General features: G+C 24.9%; 1 protein-coding gene across 1 annotated transcript in view; it reads right to left on the bottom strand.

The window, feature by feature from the left end:
* The window catches only part of LOC100205733 (prostaglandin reductase-3), a 56,438-nt gene that overhangs the window by 19,204 nt on the left and 12,559 nt on the right, over nt 1-24,675 (bottom strand). The window contains exons 6-11 of the mRNA XM_065791762.1: nt 15,847-15,875; nt 15,181-15,255; nt 10,258-10,329; nt 3,501-3,562; nt 3,301-3,403; nt 991-1,173 (exon numbers count right to left, since the gene is read on the bottom strand). Coding sequence (XP_065647834.1) covers nt 991-1,173; nt 3,301-3,403; nt 3,501-3,562; nt 10,258-10,329; nt 15,181-15,255; nt 15,847-15,875 — 524 coding nt within the window. The remainder of the gene's footprint in view (nt 1-990; nt 1,174-3,300; nt 3,404-3,500; nt 3,563-10,257; nt 10,330-15,180; nt 15,256-15,846; nt 15,876-24,675) is intronic.

Here is a 24,675-nt window from a genome sequence, read left to right as displayed (position 1 = left end):
CTCATTTCATTGATTATTTGCAAAAGTATATTTAATTGTATGCCATTTATAATTTGGATTGATATTTCACCATTGTGTTCCTTTTTGAGGGCTGTACATTAATTACATCAACAATTTTTTGGTAATTTTTACTTTACCCCATCTCCCTTGTCAACAACATGTCAAACTTCCAGAGACCTCCCCTATAAAATTACATCAACATTTGATAACCCACCTCCCTCCTGAATAAATCAATTGCAATGATAGTGTAAAATATTTATAATAACTTATGAACAGTACAGTCACAATCCGCGAATGTGCCAATCCTTCTCATGTTAGCTTTAAACCTAATTCAATTTCACAGTGAAAGCCAATTACTTCTAACAGAGTCTGGTATAACAAAAACTGCATTTAACAAATTGCATAAACCAGGGGTTGGCAACATTTTGAGACAAAGGAGCCAAAAGTTACAATTTACAAAATTTTTTAGTTTTTTAAGAGATTCCAAAGTCTTTATTTCAATAAGACTAAATCTTTTTCTTTTGCATAAATTTTTTTTGTTTACACAGCAGACTAACCAACAACAACTTTGAAAAAATAATAGTGTTACAAGTAAACACCTCATGTGTGCTTATTTAGTTCTGTAAGTGTCAGGTAATTTTAAAGTGATTTTTAGAAAGTAGGAATATAAATAGCTTTATTAAAATACTGAAGGTTGAGCAAGTGTGAGACTGCAAATGCTGCCTAATTTTCCTTTTTTTTAAGTAATTAAATTTATTTAAAAAAGTAACATTGTTGATGTCAACTTGACTTGACCTCCCCCTTCCCCTTGTCAAAAATTGTCAAAAAATTTCAGACCCTCTCCCGCTATTTTGTTGACGTAATTAATGGACAGCCCATTGGTTAGACATTCCATTACTAGATAGGTTTTTAGTTTTTTGTTTTGAAATTGTGGATCTAAAATTTTAAATAATTGATATAATAAAAAATAAATAATTGATAAATACTCACATCAACACCTTTAAAAACAGTTTCCAAGCCTTTGAATTGATGTCCATTATCATCACAATGTTCAATCAAAACCTTTAATCTGCCATCATCAACCATTTGAACAAGTTTGGCTAAATGAGCTGGATACTGTTTCATGTGGTTCATTAAGAAAAATCCACAAACACTACCAGACTTTAACAGAAGCTTAAAATATAACAACTGAATATCAAAAAAATATAGCAAAAATATTTGCTCAAAAGTATAATCTTTTTTGTACTAAAAAGTAGAAAATAAACTTTTTAATTTAAATTTATTAGTTCAGTAAACTAAAGATTGACAGGCCTGCACAAAGTTTATATAGAAACATAGCTGTGAATCTTTAGTTTACTGAACTATTAAATTTAAATTAAAAAGTTTATTTTCTATTTTTTGGTACAAAAAAGATTATATTTTTGAGCAAATGTTTTTGCTATATTTTATTTTCTACATTTTAGTCTTTACAAAAAGTTAAAATATATTAATATTAAACAAAACTTTTTTTTTTTTAAAAAAAGTGTTTTTAAAAGATTTTTAAAAAATACAAACCCACAAACAATCTTAGCCAACTTAAAAAATGAAAAGATTTATTTATAAAAAAGAATATTATTAAAAAAAAAAATAACAAACCCACAAGCAATCTCAGCCGATTTTGAAAATAAAAAAATGTAATTATAAAAAAAACAATTTGTAATTTTTATTAAAAAAAAATTACAAACCCACAAGCAATAAAAGCCTATTTTAAAAATGAAAAGATTTGTTAATGAATAAAGATTACTTTAAAAAACAAACCCGCAATATAGAAGCTAATTTCTAAATAAAAGGTTTGTTGTCTTTTGCACCAAAGATGACAAAGAAAGTTGAGGAAAGAGGTCATATCAAGCGAAGGAAAAGCTTATAATGAATATACTTTTTATATTGAATAATAAATTTGTATATAGAACAAAATATCAAGTACAGATAAAATACTGGTTTACATAGTAACCGCACAATCAACAAACAATTGACAAAATATTAGTTTAAATAAATTTAGTTAAAACAAAAAGAATTAAGATGAGTTATGAATTATAAGAAGTTCTGAAATTTAATTAAAGTTCTGAAATTAATTTATTTTAAGGATTTCATGGGTCTCATTTAAAAGGTATTGTAAATAATATTCTGAATCATTTTTATAGATAACTAAATTTAATTGTGTTTCATTAAAATATACATGTATGCTTAAAAACAAAAACTTTCTTGATTTGAGCTGAAGAAACAATTTCTTGAACTGATTTAGGATTGATGATTGATTTTTATTGTGTGAAGATAAATGCTATTTTTTGTTGTGTGAGTTTGAATGTTTTATTGTGTAAGGGCCAATCAATAAACGAATTGTTAAAAATTTATTTGAACAAAAAATAGTAGATTGAAAAATCATGAAAATGTACAATAATAAAATCATTAAAAAAAAATTAATAAAATAAAATGCAAACGTATGTAATCAGGTTTTTAATTTTCCATCAAAAAATATTTTCTTATAAATAAAAAAATAAAAGACAAAAACTTAATTAGTTAATGCAAAGAAAATATAAATCCAAAAATTTTAAATATAAATCCAAAAATTTCCCCACAAAAGAAGTTTGCTTTTTGCTGACTCTTTATTCCTATCTTTTTTTTTTATATGTATATATATATATAATTCACCTCCCCAAGCCGAGAAGGTTACTACAGATGAGGAGGCTACTTGTGGTTATAACCCTCTCTCAATTCTATAACTCCGAAACACAAACCTTGACGAACAAGACCGCTGCGCGGAGAAACAAGTTGAGTGCGGTACTACTAGGGAAGTGGTGGGAATCCAACTCGGAACCTCTCACTTATAAGGCGAGCACTCTACCACTACACCACTACCACATCTGTACATTATATGTCTCAATTTCAATACATAGTAGTTTTCTTAACTTGTTAATATAAACTGATTTTAGCTAGTGTAATTTTCTTCTGATTTATTTAAAAACTTATATGCATCACCTTGCATTTATCAATGTTAAATGGCATGAATAATGAATAATCTGACCAGATCATTGCATCAACTATAGTGCAGATTGACTATGATACAATATCAGATATATACACATTTAAAGAGTTTTATCAATACACATAATATGACATATACAGCGTATGAAAAAGCATATATGACATATAAAGCATATGTCATATCTGATACTTATAACATGATATACAACATTTATAACATGAACAGACAATTGAATTAAACAAAAAAGACAAAACATCAATTCATTTGCAAAATTAAACCTTTGTAACAAGCGTATTGTTTTTTTGACTTCTATCAATTCCTGCAGGTGAGTGATAACTGTTAATATAGCCTAAAACTATCATTCTTCCATTAACAGCCAGCCTAGTGTTAACAAAAATATCATTATAAATGAAATTATAATCATCATGATCATCATTAACATGATAGTGATCATCTATTATGAAGGAAATAGTAGTACCTATTCAAACATGCATCAAAAATATCACCACCAATGGATTCATATACAACATCAATTCCGCTCTAAAAAATAATATATTATTGAAAGACAATAAAATACTGTTTAAGTTTTTCATCATTTGGCAAATTTATATAAAAATGATAAAAAAATTTTAAAAGATTCAATTTTAAAGTGTGTCTAAAGATTTAACAAAAAGACTGTTCATTTTATTCATCATATTTTAGTTAATACTGATGTTTAAACTTTTTAAAACTCTAACATGTAATTACTACAGTTAGATGAAATGTATAAAGCTGGTTGCCAAACTCGAGTCATGATTTCTCAAAAAGCTGGACAGTCAAAAAAATCACAGCCATGAAGCTGAAGTACCATAAACCAGTCTCAATGAAAATACTCATCTTGGACAGATGTTACCTGCATCCAGCTACTATTTTGTAGGAGGCCTTCTAGGCAAAGACTTCAAGGGTAAGCAGAGTGATTCTGCTAAAAAGCCTAAAACCCCTTCTTTATCTATTAGGCTAGCGTAGATGTAAAACTGTGTTACATTGTTTCATGCCTAAGATGATGAATGATGGATCTTCTTGAGTCCACGGGCTGTGATGGAATCCATGGATATGTGCTCAAACATGCAGCGGTCTCCACTTTCGAATATATTTAGGTCTTCTTATGAGCTCTGTGAGGTACCAGAATGTTGGTCTGAAGCTAATGATACACCAATCCATAAGATGGATAGCAAAATAATTGCAGCCAACTATGGATCAATTTTACTCACCGCAATATCCTGGAAAGTTTTTGATACAGCAGTTCAAAATGTAATTATGCAGCATCTTATCGAAAACAATCTATTAAGTAATGCTAAACATGGTTTGATAAAAAATATTTATATACAAATAAAAATTAGAGTATAAAATTAAATTATAAATTAAATATAAAATTAAAAAACTATTATAAAATTTGATCAATTAATTAACAACATTTGTTACATTCTGATTGTGATGCATTGAATATTGATGGACTTTGATTTCTTTTTATTGATTCTATTATTTTTATTTTAATTAACATTTACTACATATTTTTGATTAAATTGTTTAATATTTACAGGATAATGCTAATATTGGTATTGTAAATAAAAATATTTCAAAATAAAGTGCGAACAACAAAAAGCGTCTTTTTAGTTAGAAATATATAATATATAAGCTCAAAAGCAATGACAACGACACCAGGGAGCAGTTTTTTACTAAAGACCTTTTTTTTTTTTTTTATTGTATAATTAAAAGTACAACCATTATTATTTTTAACCGCTTTTTTTGCTTTTTTAAAATTTTTTTTTTTTTTATCATTAATGTAGCTATGAAAAAGGTTTTTTTTGACTCGTGAACTTATTTTATTTAATAATATTTTTTGAGGTTTTGAAATTTTTAAATGAAGTTTACACATTTAAGTTTTAAAATTACAAAAAATGTGTACAATGCTTGTACACATTTTTTGTAATTTTAAAATCAAGTTATACACTAGCTTTAATTTTTTGTCTCATCAATTAAAAGCACAGTTTTTGCATCTTAAATTTATTTTAAGATACTAAAAATGTGACTTAAATTTTAAGTCACAATTTATTTAATGAGTTTTTCTCTTTCTTGAATTTAAATATATTTAAAGGGATCCCAAACCTCAGAGACATGTTGTGCTCATATTAAAAAAAATAATAAAAAAAAAATGTTTGGGCTAAATTTTTTTGATTAAAACAAAAGAATAAATGAACACCAAGAAAAACAAATTTTTTATTTTAGTCGAAGCTTGCCTTCTCCGTTTTGTTGTAGGCCAAAAAGTCAGCATAATATATGCCGCTATTTACAGACTTGATAATTTATTCAGGTACATTTTTTCCCTAAGATTTTAAGTAAATGACATCATTAATTTTTTTGTTTGTTTACATAATCGATCTTTTACATAAACAAAAAAAATCAATGACATCATATACTAAAACTTTTAGGAATAAATTGTCTTGGAGGTTTGGGACCCCTTTAAGGAATAAAATATTACACACTTCAGATAAATGCAACAGAAGAGTATCGTATATTTTTTGAACTGAAGATTTTTTTAAACAATTATTCCAATAAATTTTTAATATTGGATTATTATCTTCTTTACTGTAATCAAAGACGTATTGCAGTTTCAATTTAATGGAGTTTATTAGCATATTTGAAAATTATCTTTAAATGGTCTTTTACTAAATTACCAACAGTAGCACTTGTTTCTAAATCAAAAATATTTTCATTGTTAATAGTAATCGAAATAAAGAACATGCAATGTAAATACATTAAATTAATAATAAACCATACCTAAGGTATATTTTATTTCCTCCTCACATCACTGAAAGATAGGAACAGACATAATGTATGAGTTATGCCTTTCTAGTAAATAAATAACCTTGTAATGACTTACAATTGTAATGACTTTTCAAGTCTTCAACTTTTCACTTTTACATAAGTTTATTTCATAAGTCAATATTTTTATCTACATATAAAGCTACACCATTGCCTCTTTTTCCATTACTTCTGTCCCTTCAATGTCAATTAAATCCTTATAATCCAGTGACTGATCATTAATAAGATTTATAAACTTAATGTATTTATTACTATAAGTTCTTTTGGTAGTTTATTTCTTGAAAAGATGTTTTTTTTAATTTTAAATTTTAATTTTTTCATTATTTATTTCTGAATCCTGACAATTTTTTTCAATATTGACCAAGAGTTTTAACCAAGAGTTTTGACTAACTCTAACTAGCCTTTTTTTTATATTTGTCATTTGATATGAATGCAGATAAATTTAAATATTGCTAATTAACAAAAAAATACAAAAATGTATGGAAAGTATTATCAAAGAATTAATCAAGATAATATCTAGACATAACATAAGAAATAAGACTTCTAGCAAACCTGCGGTTATTAGGAGTTCACACTTATTCAAAGCAATTTTCATTCTCCATGAATTTTCCTTAACAAAACCATGTGTCTTTCATCTAATCTATTCAAACCTACACCTACTTGAAAACAATTTTTTCCCCCTTTGTCAAAAAACCAATCAGTTAATGAAAGTTGCCAAAAAATTCTGTGTTGACGTTGTTGATAAAAAACAGAAAAATTAATAATTAATATTAGAAACGACAACCAGAATAACATTAGAAAGGACAAAACTAGAAAAATATCTAAGAATTCTAATTACACCTAACTTAAGATGGAAGAGGCAGACTGAGTCAGTAATGTCAAAAGTAATTTAAAGTGCAAGTTTATCAGCAATAGTACAAAACAGTGGAAAATTCTGTACCAGTAATATGTAAAACCACATTTGGAATATGCAGTGCCTGCATGGAATTCGATTATTGAATACAATATAAGACTTTTGGAAAGAGTCCAAGAAAGAGCAAAAAAGACATCTGGTCCATTGAAAAAGCATCCATACCAAAAAAGATTAAAGGCAATGGATATAAGAAAATTAACGGAGCAGAGGAAAAGAGGCAAATTACTTCAGTTTTTTAAGTTTCAAAAAAATTTTGATATAGTAAACTCCTAAAAAACTCTAACGCGTATATGCAAACCCGAGGTTACTGTCAAAGAAAATAATTAAACAGAGCTATATGTCGAAACAACCTAATGATTTATGCTCAGCTGTGAGGAATCGTCATCAGTTTTTTACCAATTGCATTGTCAAATTATTGAGTTTGTTACCTGAAGAAGTTGTGTTAGCAAAATTAATTAACAGCTTCAAAGCAGCATTCAATAAACACCAGTGTAAAATTCATTATTAGCATAATGCTATACCATAGCACTAAAAGTGCTATGGTATAGCATTATCCATTTGGATTGAAGTGCAGTTTATTGTTTTATTTTAAGATTGATTCAATTTACAAGATTACACTGATTAGGTAGTTGATGTCAAAAGAAAAATAATCTAATTTCAATAAATATTTTATTTCAGAACTTACATAATTTAATTTAAATGATTAACTAATTAAGATTAATATTTTTTTCCGATTTTTCTTTGATAATCTAAAAGTGATAGATCTTTTGCTGTTACATATTTTTAGAAATTTTTATCTGTATTTTGATTCTTATTCTTTATCTAAATTTCATTTCAAGAAGTCTTATCTCATTTATATATAACACATATTATAATTAGTGTGGTAATAGCAGGTCAATACAGGCTTTATGAATATCAATATATAAAAACTGCAATATATATCTGCGTGTGTGTGTGTATATACATATATACACAAGCTTTTTTAATTAATATATAATTTTTATACTTTTTATTTACTTTTTGTGTGTGTGTGTGTGTGTGTATATATATATATATATATATCAAGGGGCAAATTAAGTGATTGCGAATCGAAAATTCCATAAAAGTTTCTGGTCTTCAAATTTTGTTTTTCTTGAAAACCATTTTTGCGCGTTTTTATTGGACCATTCATAGCAGTTTTACAAATTGTTGATTTTAGAAGTTCATGCTTGTAAACGTTTCTGAAGTTTTGTAATTTTTCTAGATTCAATTAAATTTTGAGATTTATTTTGATTATTATTTAGTTATGTTTATAAACTAAAATATGTAAATTATAAAAATATTGTGTTAAAATAAACATGATACGTTTATCTTAACACAATATTTTTATAATTTACATATTCTAATTTATTATATATTATACATTATAAAATTTTATATATATTATATATTATAAAATAGTTTGTAATTATAAGTAACAACATTTTTTTTTTTTATTACAGATTATTTAACAAATATTTATATTATTATTTATTATGAATAAAAGGATATAACATTAAAAAAAAAGTTGTGGTTTAAATTATAAAAAACGACTTTCTATAAAAAATTATCGAAATGCACTTTTTTATAAAAAATTATAAAAAAGTGCATTTCGATGACAGTTTTAAATTTAAATCATAATTTAAATTATATAAAAAAAATATAGCAAAATAAGTTTATACATCGGAGTTATCACTATCATTTTCTAAATCAGGTCGATATAATTTGCATCGGCAGATTTTTTTTGCTTTTCCGGATAGCGATGAGGAGCAGCAGATAGCCTTCTTATTTTATGTTTATACCATGCATCCAAAGCAGGGTTTTGGTCAAATTTCTTGATGCTGCATCCTTCTTCGCCTATTCGTAAAAGAGATCCAAGGCGATCACAAGATAGTTTGTTTCTCCAAACCAATTTTACTCTGTTAATGCAGGAAAACATCTGTTCTATTTTAGCATTTGTAAATGGACAAAGTAAAAGCAACTCAAATACGTCTAACACACTTCTGCATTCAGCAATAATTATGTCTGATGTAAACATTTTTTTCCACTTTTCCAAATAGTATTCACCTAATGAATTTTTTAACATTAGAAATATATAACTTTTTAAAACAATCCACTCAATAAAAATTTCATCAGTTTCACCCCCCCTCCCTCTACTCATTTTTTAGGAGGTCAGTAAAATGCGAAATTACTTTTACTATTTCTTTATCGCGCAATTTAATCACAGGGTTCATTGGTCTAAAAGAAATGTTTAAAAGAAAAGTTAAATTACATAATACAGGAGATACCTTAATATCTTTGAAATGTAAATCCATGCTAGTTGTTAAACTATTCATTATATCAGTATAAATGTGTTACACCAATGCATTAGTTTTATTAAAATTTTTTTAAGGAATGTTTTTGGTAAATAAAATTGCCATCTTTTTCTACTATACTTTCATTTAATTTTTTGTAGTATATAATATACAATACAAATACATAAAACAGTAGTGAGTCTAGTTAGATTTACGGTTATTTCATAAAAGTAATATTTTAAACATGTTAAGTTATCAGAGTCTTAATGAAATTAGCCATAGTTGATTTTTAAGATCCATAAAAACTGTTTTTTTAAAAACTAAAAATATAAAGACCAGAATTTTTTACAGAATTTTCAATTTGCGATCACTTATCTCGCCCCTTGTGTGTGTTTATATATATATATATATATATATATATATATATATATATATATATATATACATATATATACATATATATATATACATATATATATGTATATATATATATATATGTATATATATATATATATATATATATATATATATATATATATATATATATATATGTATACAGGAAGCATAATTTATATACAGGAATATAAATATAATAAAGTATACAGGGTGTGGAAAAAGTTCCCGTACAAAAGCATAATTTAAAAAAATTATCTGTATGGTGTTTTATTTCAATATATGGTGTTTTTTAGTATTCTTTTGTATTCCTTCGTATTCTTTTAGTATTTTTTAGTAGCATTTTGTTTTAAATTAAAGTGTAATTTGTTTCTCGCCTTGTACAGGAACTTTTGCTGTTTATATTTTTGTACAGGAATTTTTTCCGCACCTTGTATATTAGTATAATATCGCTAGAGAAACAAGAATTTTTACTAATTTACATATATATGTATTTGTGTGTATGTATATATATATATATATATATATATATATATATATATATATATATATATATATATATATATATATATACATACATACATACATAAAGTATAGAAATTTTAAAATTGTTATAATTTATCTACTAATATAGATTAATACCTTCAAGATAATTAATCATACCATAAAATAATGAAAGACAGTACATACATCCACATATTGAACAAAATACATAAAAAAATAAATAATAAAAGCATATTTTTTATTAACCTTACAGGATAATCTCGTTTCAAAATTTCAAACAGATTTTCTTCTTTATAATTTATAACATGATCACATCCTAATTTCTAAATAAAAATATTTTAATTCAATAAATAGACCAAAAATTATAAAATAAACTAAAAAAGTATACAAATAAAAATTCAGGGTGTTAGCCAAGAACATTTTTTTACTGCGTTTTTGGAATATTGGGTGTATTTATTGTGATTGTTCTACAAAAGATTGGGAATTTTAATTGATATTGTCCTACCACTTCTTAAAAAAAAAATAGGTCATTGAATTTTGGGAATTTTAAACCTATTGGGAATTCTGCGGCATATGCGATCCCATTTAGCTGGCTGACACCCTAAGACTATATATATAATAATAATATATATATACAGGCCTCGGCAGGAAGTGAGAGCTTTAGCTCTAGCTCTTGCCCACACTTCCCTAAAATGGTTTATAGGAGCAATTTACGGCTCTTGTAGAAGTATATTTTTTTCTCTAAAAATTATCATTGTAACTAAAATAAAAAACACCAAGTCATTTTTATAAAAAAAAATTAGTTATAAAAATTAATTGCAATTAAAAAAATTAATTGCAATACTTTTTAAAAATTGTTGCAAAAAAAAAAAAACTAAAATAGAGCGCTGATTGAAATGCAAATGTTATTAATTAGATTGGACTAACTGATGAATATAAAATTATTACACTCTAAATTATTGCATTATAATTTTTACTTTATGTAATAAGTTATATATTTTGTATATTAATTACTTTAATATATTATTCACTTTTATTGTGGAATTTTTAATTGTTGTAACAATACTTAAAATGCCTGGATTTTATTATTAATAAGAAAATATAAAATATTTTTTATAAGCAGAAAAAACTTTTATAGCTCTTTATCAAATTTTTTATCAAATATGTAAATAATGTTCTCAAAAGAAGCTGTTTGGAGGAGTAGCTCGCATAGCTCGCCATGTTTATTTTAAGAGAGCAATTCTCTGCTCTCACGCCCACTTACTCCCACTGAAGCCTATATATCTATATCTATATATACATATATACATATATATATATATATACTTAAATATATATATATATATATATATATATATATATATATATATATATATATATATATATATATATATATATAGATAAATATATATATATATATATATATATATATATATATATATATATATATATATATATATATATATATATATATATATATATATATATATATATGTTTATATATTAGGTTAATGCAAAATTTTTAGGTTCAAAACTTTGGTTGTCTCCAAGCTTTTCCTTGTTCTATATGACAATAGTAATTAACCCCCCCCCCCTTTCTTATGTAAAATTAAAAAAATATGAAGAAAAAAAATAAAACATTTTTAAATATTACTACTATTTAAAAGTAGTAGTTTACAACTTCAAGAAAAAATGTTTAAAAGTAAAATGTTTAGAAAAAACACTCAACTTACAAACATTTTTTAAATATATATAATCATTTAAAATTATAAAGGCTTGCTCTGAACAAAAAGTGAATAGGAGTAAAAAAAAAAGTGAATAAGTGATTGCTACATGCAACACTATTGGTTTAAATTTCTTTCAGTGCATGATAGAAGGTAAAAAAAAATTAAATTCACTAAACTTATCGAAGAATTGCAAGTCAATATTATGTCAATAATAAAAAAATCGTTCCAGTTATGGAATTTAAAAGTACAAAGTGAAACATTAAAACTTTGATGAAGGAGAGTATTCCTCGATGTTTTCCGAAATTCTTACTATTATAAAGAAATCATAACAATTAAAATTTTTGATGAGATCTTCAAGATCTTCTTTTGCAAAACAAGTTTATATTTTTAAGTTGTTATATTACGATTAATAATTGCAAACTTAAAAAATATATATAAATAATCTGTAAGTTATGAAATAAATAAATATATATATATATATATATATATATATATATATATATATATATATATATATATATATATATATGTTGTTTTTGCATGGATAACGTTAGCATTTGGGTAATTTGGGATAACGGTAGTAACCAACATACCTGGCAACAGCAATCATTTAAGACAGAAGACCAAAAGTTTATAATTTATAAAAATTTTACAGTTTTTAAAGAGCTACTAACAGCTTGTTTTATAATAGTATTTGTGCATGGAGCTGGAGAGCCGCATTATAACATTGAAATTTTAACACCAAATGTTTATACTAGGGTCAGCAACCTGCTGCTTGCAAGCAGGTTGCCGATTCTGGTATAAACATTTAAATAATATAATGTAGATTATGCACTTACATAAATGTTTATTTGTTTTTACATCAGGCTAACAAACACAAACATTGAAAAAATAATAGTGTTACAAGTAAACATGAGTACTCTTTGCTGTGCAAGTTTTGATTATGACCACGCATAATATACTTTGACGAATAATACATGAAAGTATATTTCATCGAATTCACGCATGAACTTGAACATCAGAATTATATCACCACTTATTCTTCTATCTTTAAGTATATATATATATATATATATATATATATATATATATATATATATATATATATATATATATATATATATATATATATATATATATATATATATATATATATATATAATATATATATATATATATATATATAATATATATATATAATAATAAAACAAAACTCATAGTCGTAAAAGAGTGCTCAATATTAAAAAGATATTTCAAATAGAGCGATATACATATATATTAACGAAGAAAAAACAACTTTTTCTATCGTACTTTAAGTTTCATGCCTATACGGCAATCATCAGCCATCGAATGAAAATTCAAAAACAAACAAAAAAAACGCTAAAAAATACAAAATACTGTGTAGTGGGATCTTAACCTTGCTAAGACATACTTGATGGCAACGAAAAAACAAAGTATTAGCTAATCACCGGTGTCAAAAAAAATCAGGTTTTGCATCTTGATAAGGAAGAATGGATTGTTTAAAAATATTTTCGTTAGAAGAGTTGGTTGACAATCTTAGTTCTGCAAATTTGACAAAAAAAAAAAGAAAAAATGTTTACACCCTTAATTAAGTGGAAAATTGTAAAACGTTGCAATCCTTATAACACTTCGTTCAAAAATTTGCAATCTTTGTTTATATGAAAAATTCCTTATTTTAACATATAAAGGTGATAACTTGTTAAATAAATGAAATGAGTTGATTTTAAAAGACAGAAATGCTTCTCTGATAGTAGACATAAGAATAAATTCCTTTTATCTTTTTTTGACATCGGTGATTAGCTTTTTTTTTTGTTTTTTCATTGCCATCAAGTATGTCTTAACGAGATTAAGATACTACACTACACAGTTTTTTGTAATTTTTAGCGTTTTTTTTGTTTGTTTTTGAATTTGCATTCAATGGCTGATGATTGCCGTATAGACATGAAACTTAAAGTACCATAGAAAAAGTTGTTTTTTCTTCATTAATATATATGTGTATGTATATATATATATATATATATATACATATACATATATATATATATATATATATATATATATATATATATATATATATATATATAATATATATATATATATATATATATATATATATATATATATATATATATAAACCCTTGGAATTAGGAAAATTGAGGTCATCTTTCCTCAATTTTTGACTTCAATCTTTTAGAGGTCAGCAAAAAAAATTTGATACAAAGGTCTTATGGTAAAAAATTTTGAGGTTAGCAAAAAATTGCCCACCTCACTTTTAAGTCGGCAGTTAGGTTGGCATTGCCAAATTTCGACCCTAATTCCAAGGGTTTTATATATATATATATATATATATATATATATATATATATATATATATATATATATATATATATATATATATATATATATATATATATATATATATATATATATATATATATATATATATATATATATATATATATAGATCTATAGTTTGTTGGCTTTGGGAAGAGCGGAAGGAAAAAAGTGATTCTTACGCCAACATATACGTCACTTTTAATTACTTTTAACTTTCGTCCAACATTTGCGTGTTGGACGAAAGTAAAAACCATTAATTTAATTACAAATTAATCGTTTTTTAAAAAAACCACAAAAACGCAAATTTAATTGACCAGAATGTTTTTAAAAACATTCTGAATGTTTTTAAAACATTTTGAATGTTTTTAACAATATAGACAATGTTTTTATTTTAATTTTTTTTAATAAAATGTTTTTATTTTTATTTATTTTAATAAAATGTTTTTATTTTTATTTTTTTTACTGTAAATCATGCGCGGAGTGTTGCTACATCGACTATCTTATAGCCTGACTCGCAAGGGAGTGCTGCTACATCGACTGACAAATAGCCTGACTCGCAAGGGAGTGCTGCTACATCGACTGACAAATAGCCTGACCCGCAAGGGAGTGCTGCTACATCGACTGAGGGTTTGGTTGGGGCAGGCAGTCTATCATTATTAAAAAAAAAAAATTCCGGTCTTGCTTTTTAATTTTTACTTTTTGTCAACAAAATATGGAAAAAACTTTCGGACAACATCTAAGGGTTCTATATATATATATATATATATATATACAACTCGTAGATGTTGTCCGAAAGTTTTTTCCATATTTTGTTGACAAAAAGTAAAAATTAAAATGCAAGACCGGAATTATTTTTTTTTATCAAAAAGCCTAACAAAAGTTAACTACTAAAAGCGAGCACAACTAAATAGACATTACAAGTTTATTTGTATATTGCAGATCACATAATAAATTAAATTGTAATTAGTTTAAATGAATAAAAATTGCATACACTAACCCTTACTTATTAAATCTAAATAAACCTTGCTTAATTTATAATAACAAAAAATTTGTATTAGTATATTTAATTATTTTAATAAAAAAAGTAACCTTTAATAAGTCAACTTTTGATTTGCTTGAACATGTTCCAATAACATGACACCCAGCTTGTTTTGCTAATTGAACCTATTTTAATTAAAAAATTTAGCCACTAAATATATAGTTAATAAATATACTTTACTCAACTTAGTTTGAACAGTTTTTCTTTCGTTACCTGGAACTTTTACTCATATATATACATACATATATACATACATATATATATACATATATATATATATATATATATATATATATATATATATATATATATATATATATATATATATATATATATATGTATATATGTATATATGTATATATGTATATATGTATATATGTATATATGTATATATGTATATATGTATACACATATACACATATACACATATATACATATATACATATATATATATATATATATATATATATATATATATATATATATATGTATATATGTATATATGTATATGTATATCAATATATATATATATATATATATATATATATATATATATATATATATATATATATATATATATATATTTATATATGTATATATAATATAATAAAATATACATGTTTGCATAACTTATTTCACATAATTTAATATTATTTAAGATTTAAGTTTTGTACTTTTCATTACAATTTATCAAAAAAGAAAAAAAAATTACTTACTGCAATATGTCCAGTCCCTCCAGCAGCAGCTATATATTAAACATATTTACCATAAGTAAACTTGTAGTAACAGAATATATTTAAATTAGGATCAAAAACATGATAATATTTTTTAATGGGTATGCTAATAGTATTATGAAATTAAGGCACACAAAAATTATTAGACAACAATATATATATATATATATATATATATATATATATATATATATATATATATATATATATATATATATATATACATATATATATATATATATATATATATATATATATATATATATATATATATATATATATATATATATATATATATATATATATATGTAAATTATGTTAGTGTATTTTACAAATAGAGTGCTCAATGTTCTTAAAGAACAGAGCAATAATAAATTAGTAAAAAACACTTATCTAACTTTTATCTTCGACTTGAAGTTTCACCATTGCTGGATCATCAGGAAGAGTTACTAAATCTCAAAAAAAATCTCAAAAAAAAATTGAATTTTTCTATAAATTGAATTTTTTTTGAGATTTAGTAACTCTTCCTGATGATCCAGCAATGGTGAAACTTCAAGTCGAAGATAAAAGTTAGATAAGTGTTTTTACTAATTTATATATATATATATATATATATATATATATATATATATATATATATATATATATATATATATATATACATATATATATACATATATATATATACATATATATATACATATATATATATATATATGTATATATATACATACATATACATATATATATATACATATACATATGCACACTGTTAAACAAAATTCTAGTAAATACACTGTAAGATTATTTAAAAAAAAAATTTTTTAATTTTGCCATGGAAAGTTACAATTTATCAAATAACATAAATGATAAAATAAATGGCTGGAGCAAGTTGAAGGCATCAGTTTGTCTTACCACCGAGCTTGATTGTGGCTTCATTACAGGTTGTTTTTTACAATAAAATATATATAACAGTAATAATGCTTGTGATAAAATATATATAAAATGTGTAAAACTACGTTTCATAATTGATATAACTGTTAATATATAAATTCATTTTGTAAAATAATTTTAGAACAAATGTAAAAAGTAAAAGCAATTAAAAGAAATAAATTGTGCAAGTTTATATTTTTTACAAAAAAAAAAAAAAAAAAGAAAATTTAAGTCCGTAGATAATAAAAAACGCTTTGATTCAGATTTAAACTGCTCAAGTGTATTTTTTTTGATAATAACAATCTGGGGGAAAAATTTCCACATATAAGGTCCGCATTGTTGGACTGAGTATGAATTTAACTTTAATGTAAATTTTGGGATGACAAAGTTGTTATGTGAGAATCTAGTAGGGTATTTATGACTTATTTCACTAAAATAGGGTTGAAATATCTCTGGAGATCCATATTTTATTTCGTACATAAACTGTAAAACATGATATATGTTATTTTGTATATATTAAATGCTCCAAGTTTTCATAAGAGAGGTTCATAAGACACTTTTTTTCTTTTTTTTTTTGTTAATTCACCTCCCAAAGGCCAAGAAGGCCACTACAGAGAGGGAGGCTGATTTATTGTGGTTATAACCATCTCTCAACTCTATAATTCCAAAACACGAACCTTGACGAACAAGGCTGCTGCGCGGAGAAACAAGTTGAAATAAGTTGAGCACAGTACTACCAGGGACATGGTGGGGATAGAACACAGAACCTCTCACTTATGAAGCAAGCGCTCTACCACTACACCACTACTGCATGCTTTGCACACCACTACTGCATACTTACTCTAAAGACAATTCTACAGGCATGTTTTTGTATACTGTAGAGTTTTTTAAGCTCAGTATAATTTGTGCTTGCCCAGGCCATGTTACCATAGCTTAGGTGACTATGTATTAATAAAAAGTAAAAATTTTTTAAGGACATAATATTTAGGAAAGGTTTTGCTTTATACACTAATGAAATATTTCTTGAGAGCTTTCTTTCTAAAGTGTTTATATGGAATTTCCACAACAAATTTTCATCCAAGACCACACCTAGAAAGTTTATGAAAGTTTCTCGTTATATATTAGTATTATTTATTTTTAGATCAGGTAGTTTAAGAGGAATATTTTCATTTTTATTTGGTTTATGAAATAGGATGAATTTGGTCTTTTTGACATTCAATGAGAGTTTGTTATACCTGAACCACTCGTTTATTTTATGTATTTCTAGGTTAACTGTGTTAAAAAGTGTCCTAATGTCTCTATGTGAATAAAAAAATTGGAGTCATCCGCAAAAGATTAAATTCAATAAGTTTGATGTTAAATATAAATCATTTATATAGAGTAAAAATAATGGTCCCAAGATCAAGCCTTGGGGAACTTTTTGTTGTTTTTGTTGTTTCATACTGAATATATTACTTTGATGTTGTTTGATAAATAATCAAATTAAGTTATTATTATAAGTTATTTAAACCAAATTAAGTTATTATTTTTTAATCCATACACTTCGAGTTTTTTTAGAAGAATGTCATGATTTACAGTGTCAAAAGCTTTAAAAAGATCAATAAAAACTCCTAACTTAAAGCAATCATTACTAAAAGCAATAGATATATGAGTAACTAGCTCAATGGTCGGTTGAACGGTTTTTATAAATGCAAATTGTTTACCGTATAAAAAATTGTTTTCCATCAAATAATTGTAAAGTCTATTATACATGACACGTTCTAGTAATTTGGAAAAACATGGAAAATTGATATAGGTCTATAACTATTAGTATCAAAATCATCTCCAGATTTAAAAATAGAGGTGACTGGCAATTTTTAGTTTATCTGGGACAATGCCTGATTTCAGTGAAAGATCAAAGTTGTGATGCAACGATGGTTCAATGATATCAAATACTGATTTTACGACAGAGCTACCAATATTATCAAATTAATCAAGTAAGAATGAAATGTTGCAGAACTCAACAGAATTTCTGCTGCTAATTTATGACCCACATTAAGAAAAAAGCTATTTAGATATTCAGCATTATCTTATCACTGACTAACTTACCACCAATCAAAAGTTTATTTGGCAGATTGCTTTTTGTTTAGTTATTATTACCGACTATCTCTTTAATTGTATTCTATGTTTTCTTAGCATTTCCATGGTTTTTTTAACAAATTTGAATAATAAAGCTTTTTTAAGTATTGTTTTGTTTTTTCAAACAAGTTTTTGTAATTTTTGTAAGTTATTTCATTTTTATAAGTTTTATAATTTGATGTAGAGTTTTTTTTCTTTTCTTGAGGATTTGATTAAACCTTTAGACATCCAGGGAGTTAAAAGTGACTTTTTGTTTATAACAACAGTTTTAACTGGAAACACTTTTTCATAATATTTACAAAATTGACCTAGAAAAAGTTCATAGGCGTTGTTTGGATTGCTTGATTGCAATATAAAATTCCACTCAACATTGTTTTTTAGTAAACTTTTGAATTTTTGTAAGGAGTTTTTATTGATCTCTTGATTGTATATACGCGATTTGAGAGAGGTATTGTTTGGTGCTATGTTTTTAGTAGTTAGAAAGGTAAGAAAGTGATCTGAAAGGTCTGTCTTAATTATACTTGGGGAAAAAAAAACTTGGGAATTGTTGGTTATTTTATTACCAACTAATGTAAAAATTTTTAATTATTCTGGTTGACATATTATTTGTTGGGATGAAACTGTGCTCAAGTATCGACAAAATATTTAACATTATTATTAGAAATATGCTTCAACAAGTTAATGTTTGTACCACCAACTATGTAAAATTGCTTTTTCAAGTTTAGTTCTTTATCTTTATAATTTAACAATTTTAGTATAACAGTTCTTGGGGTATCCATATTATTATAAACTTTTCCAAATCTGTGTGCTCTTTCTATTACTATATTTTTTAGCTGAAGCTGTTCATTAAAATTTTTTGTGATGTTTTTGTTCAGTATTTTCCCAAGTTTTTTGTTTATTTTCTCATAATCCGTAAATTCTTATATTATTTCTTCTATTTCTGTCTTCAAATTTTCTCATCTTTTCTTTTAACTAGTGAGATAAGTTTTTTGCTACTTCCAAATTTACTTGTACATAAAAGGTTTTATTTAAAACATTTGTGATTTCGCTATTAATTACTTTGTTTAGATCTTTATTCAGCAATATATTATTTTTTCATCAATCAAAGTATCTTGAGTGAACTCAATAGTTTTCCATAGGTCTTCAACAGTTTGTTGTAAATTTTTTGTTTTCTTCTACTAATGACAAACACTTAGTAATTGATTCAATCAATTTCAAGATTTTATCAAACTTTTTATTTTGAATTGTTGCATTTCCAGAAACAATATTTAGAATTGAGTTTTCTTGTATTTTGAATTTTTTTCCAACATACTTTCAATGTCTTTTTTGCTTGCCATTTTTAATTCAATGATATTTTTTTAAGTATAAATACATAAATGGATAGATCCACAAATATTTCTTGTATTAGTTTATAAATTTTTAAGTTCACTATTAAGAAATATTTACATCCATTCGCAAAGAAAACCATGGACAAAAAGATACGGATATTGTACAACTCTAGGGAATCTTAAATAAAACTAGCTTAAAGCAGCTTAAGGCTTCTCATCAAGGCAACAAAAACTATAGAACTTGTAAACAATATTAACAAAATAGACTAAATTAAATAGAGATTTAGCTCTATAGACATATTTAATTCTATTAAGTTTGTTCAATCTTCAATGATTTCCCACCAACAATTACCTAAGGCAACCAAGTTACCATTTAAAGTGTCTTTTGCTTATTTGTTTTTAAATAATATAAGAAACATTATAGATAAATAATTATATATATATATATATATATATATATATATATATATATATATATAATATATATATATATATATATATATATATATATATATATATATATAATAATGTTGTTTAGACTATTAAATAATTCGACTGTTGACAAAATCCACTAATATATTTTCTTAAGTCAACTAAAATTAAATAATACAATTTTGAAATCAACTAAGTTGACTAAAAGTCGATTTAGCCAAAGTATGTGAATAATTTATTTTTTTGAAATTAATTTTAAGAAAAATAATAAAGTAATTCATATTCGTTTTCTACTTTTTAATATCATATTGTTTAAATAACAATGGAGCAAAACAATATGAGAAAAGCCATTTGTGGCTTTGATAACGGGAATAGATTGTCCCGTTATCAAAGCCATTTTGATAACGGGACAATCTATTCCCAGACCCCAATGATTTAGGGACCACCTTAAATACTTGCTACAATGATGCATTATATACATTAGATGCCTAACTTCGATTCGAAAAGTGAATCCACTCTTGCTCTAATAGGGTACTGTTTTTATTTAATGCTTTCGTCACGCAAATATTGAATAATTTAAAACTAAAGATTCTGGGATCGAAATGCGGACAAACTAACTTAAAAATGTATAACAACAACAATATAATTTATTCAATTTTCAATATAAAATTTCAATAACTTTTTGAATTCTTTCATTTTTTATTTTTATCAGTTAGTTTAAATTTGACATTTTAAAGTCTGGTTACTCCAAGTTTTCATTTTTATCAGGAGGTAGTTTTCTTTGGCAACAAGTGAAACTTAATAAACCAATGAATTTAACGAATCTTAGTATGCTCATGGCGGGTATATCCCAAGTAAACAAACTATCCCTCTGTCATGTTAAAGGGATTCCAAACTCCCAACACATGTTGTGTTCATATTAAAGATAATGTTGGAAAAAAATGTTTGAACCAAGTTTTTTTGATTAAAAATGAATAATGAATGCATACCGAGAAAAACTAATCTTGTTGTTTTAGCCAAAGCTCGCCTTCTCCATTTTACTCAAAAACTCAGAGTCTTTAAATCATACATCGCAATCTTGACTTCGGCGATTCTTATGAAGCGCATTTAATTTATAAAAGTTTTAGTATTTGACGTCACAGTAGACTTTTGACAAATGAAAATTATAATTACACAAAGCTGCCTTTTTTTATTTTAATTCAAAAAGTACATCAAAGTATTTTTTTAACATACAGCAAAACAAATTTATTTGTATTATTTTTCCAAATATCGCAAAAAAAGTTTTGCAAAAAGTTTTATTTTATAGGAGCAACTTATTTTTTACAGATATTTTAATAATTTTTAGATTTATATATCTTACTTATATTTCTTTTGTTTTCAAATTAAAACAAATATTAAAGCTTTACTTACCAATCTTATGATTTTATACGAGTATTTTACATTATATAGAATGTTATATATACAGTTTTTGTGCAAGAGAGCACAGTATTATATATTCTGAATCTTACTTATTTTCATTTAAATAATGGGAACTATTTTCTAACTTCTCTGGTCATTTTTACACTATGACAGTTTTGTTTTCCAATCAAAAAAATTATTTAACAATTATTTTATTAACTGACAGTATTAATTAGAGATATTTGATGAACTGTTAAATCTTTTTATCACAAAATTTTTTTGATTATGCTGATTTAATTTAAATTGCTAAATTTGCTAATTTTGATATGGATAAAAAGGAAGTATATTTTGCATTTGATTTTTGATAACAAAAATTTTTAAATGTCAACAACTCCATACCAATTAGAAACTGTTAAGGTTCTAATTAGTATGGAGAAAAAAAAGTACAAGAATACACTAAACAATTCAGTTGACAGTAGTATCAGATATGAAAATTCATGAAAGGATATGTGAGATCCTGGTTTAGCATTACAAGTACAACCAATAACAGCACAAGTCGGCATTATAAATTTTGATTATAAGTTTACTGTTCAATATTTTATAACCATCAAATTAAAAACATGAAGGTTTTTTATTTTTGCAAAATATACATCCTCCATCAAAATAGATGGTAATTTAAATTGTCAAAATGTGGTAACGCACATTAAAAAAGGATTAAAATATTAAAATTAAAATTAAATATTAAAATATTAAAATTAAAAATTTCCCAATTTATGTATCGTATTTAGCATTTGTCTCTTCGCATGGAAAATTAAAAAACTTACAAAATTGACAAATACAAGTTTTCAAGAAATTTTCTTTTCCAATTCCTATTAATTCAAAGAAAAGTTACAATTAAACTTTTATTTTTCTCATCTAAAAAAAGAACAAGTGGCGCAAAAAAAAAAATTTTATACAACTCTTATTCATTCAAAGTTTAATTACGTGAAACTTTTCTTTCTCTTTTGTTCTACTCATTTATAAAAAGAGCACGCGATGAAATAAAAATCTTCCTTTCTTAACATAGAATTAAACTTAAAGATAAAATTAAATTAGAAATAAATCAACAATGAGCAAAGCAACTAACAATCCAATCTGGGACTATTTTGATATTGATGAAAATTATCAACATAAACAACAACAAAAACAATAATCAAATAAACAACACAATAACGCATAATTTTATGGCCTTTTTTTTTTTTGCTTAGTCGTTCTAAATAATAAGTAAATTTAGTTTAAGTTAATAGTTCAATATAATAAAAAAAAGATGTTTAATGTTGAACTTTTTGTTATTTATTTTTTACCTATATTTGTTGTAAAAAGACTTTAGTACCCCCGTCATTAAAATTATTCGTTTTAAATATATTTCGACATGATTATTCAAACAAAGTTTTTTCGTTTGACTTCCCGAACATCATGCAAAGCAAATTCAGACAAAATATTGTCTAACCAAATAAAAATGGTATTAATAATTTTATACAGGTAATTATTATAGAATAATTTTTTATCAGAATCTTGATTGAGATAATAAATACTTCATCATTTATTAACATTAATTATAACTAAACAAATAATGCAAAAATTTATGAATAAAAATACATAAAAAACTTTTCCAGAGTTTCATTTGTCAAAAGTCTTACGTGATGTCAAATTCTAAAACTTTTATGAAACACACTTCAAAGGAATCGCCGAAGTCTGTTGATTTGGAAGCATAATTTAAAGACTTTTTAAAGAGTTTTTGAGTAAAATGGAGAAGGCGAGCTTCAGCTAAAACAAAAAGAATAGTTTTTTTCAACATTATTTTTAATATGAACACAACATGTGTTGGGAGTTTGAGATCCCTTTAAGCACCTGAGAGTAAACGCTTGAACAAAAAGAATTTAATAAGGTCAGTAAAATATTAACCAGCTTTCTTAACACTGTTAAAATGGTATTTTCAAAATAAAAATATATTTAGTTCATATGTATAAATTTTTTTTTTTTTTTAAAGTTGCGACTAAATAAAATTGACATATTTACAAAAATGATTATGAGTAATAATAATAATATGAACTTTTATTTTAATCTATAATTTTTAAAAAAGCTTACATTTCAACTCTAAAAATTTTGTTCAAAATAGTTTTTAATCTTTTTAAATTTATATTTTTTTACAATAAAGTTAGGACTTAAGACAAAAATTGATGAAGGATCCCTTAATCCAAGAAGTTACAAACTACTTTTTGCTGGAGATCGATAGAAGATTCCCACATTGTGGAAGTGTACAGATGGAGTACACTGTGGCCCATTTCTTGGATCCCCAAGCAAAAGGGGCAATGACAGGAAGACTAGACTGTTTTGACCTTGCAAGGAACACTTTTGTGAACACAGAAAGACCCCACATTGCAACCCACACCACCTAAAACCTCATCCCAAAACATAGAGGCCGTTGACTTTTTGGATGCCGACAGTTTGATAGCTACTTTGTTGGACAATCACCACACACGGAGCTATGGAGCAACATATACACACAAAGGAGGGAAATCAGCTGCAAAAGAAAACATAATAAAATACCTTCGTGATGCAC

Source organism: Hydra vulgaris, chromosome 02, assembly GCF_038396675.1.
Source record: "Hydra vulgaris chromosome 02, alternate assembly HydraT2T_AEP".
Lineage (NCBI taxonomy): Eukaryota > Metazoa > Cnidaria > Hydrozoa > Anthoathecata > Hydridae > Hydra > Hydra vulgaris.
Note: the sequence above shows the minus strand (reverse complement) of the source record. Positions and strands in the feature narration are given on the sequence as shown.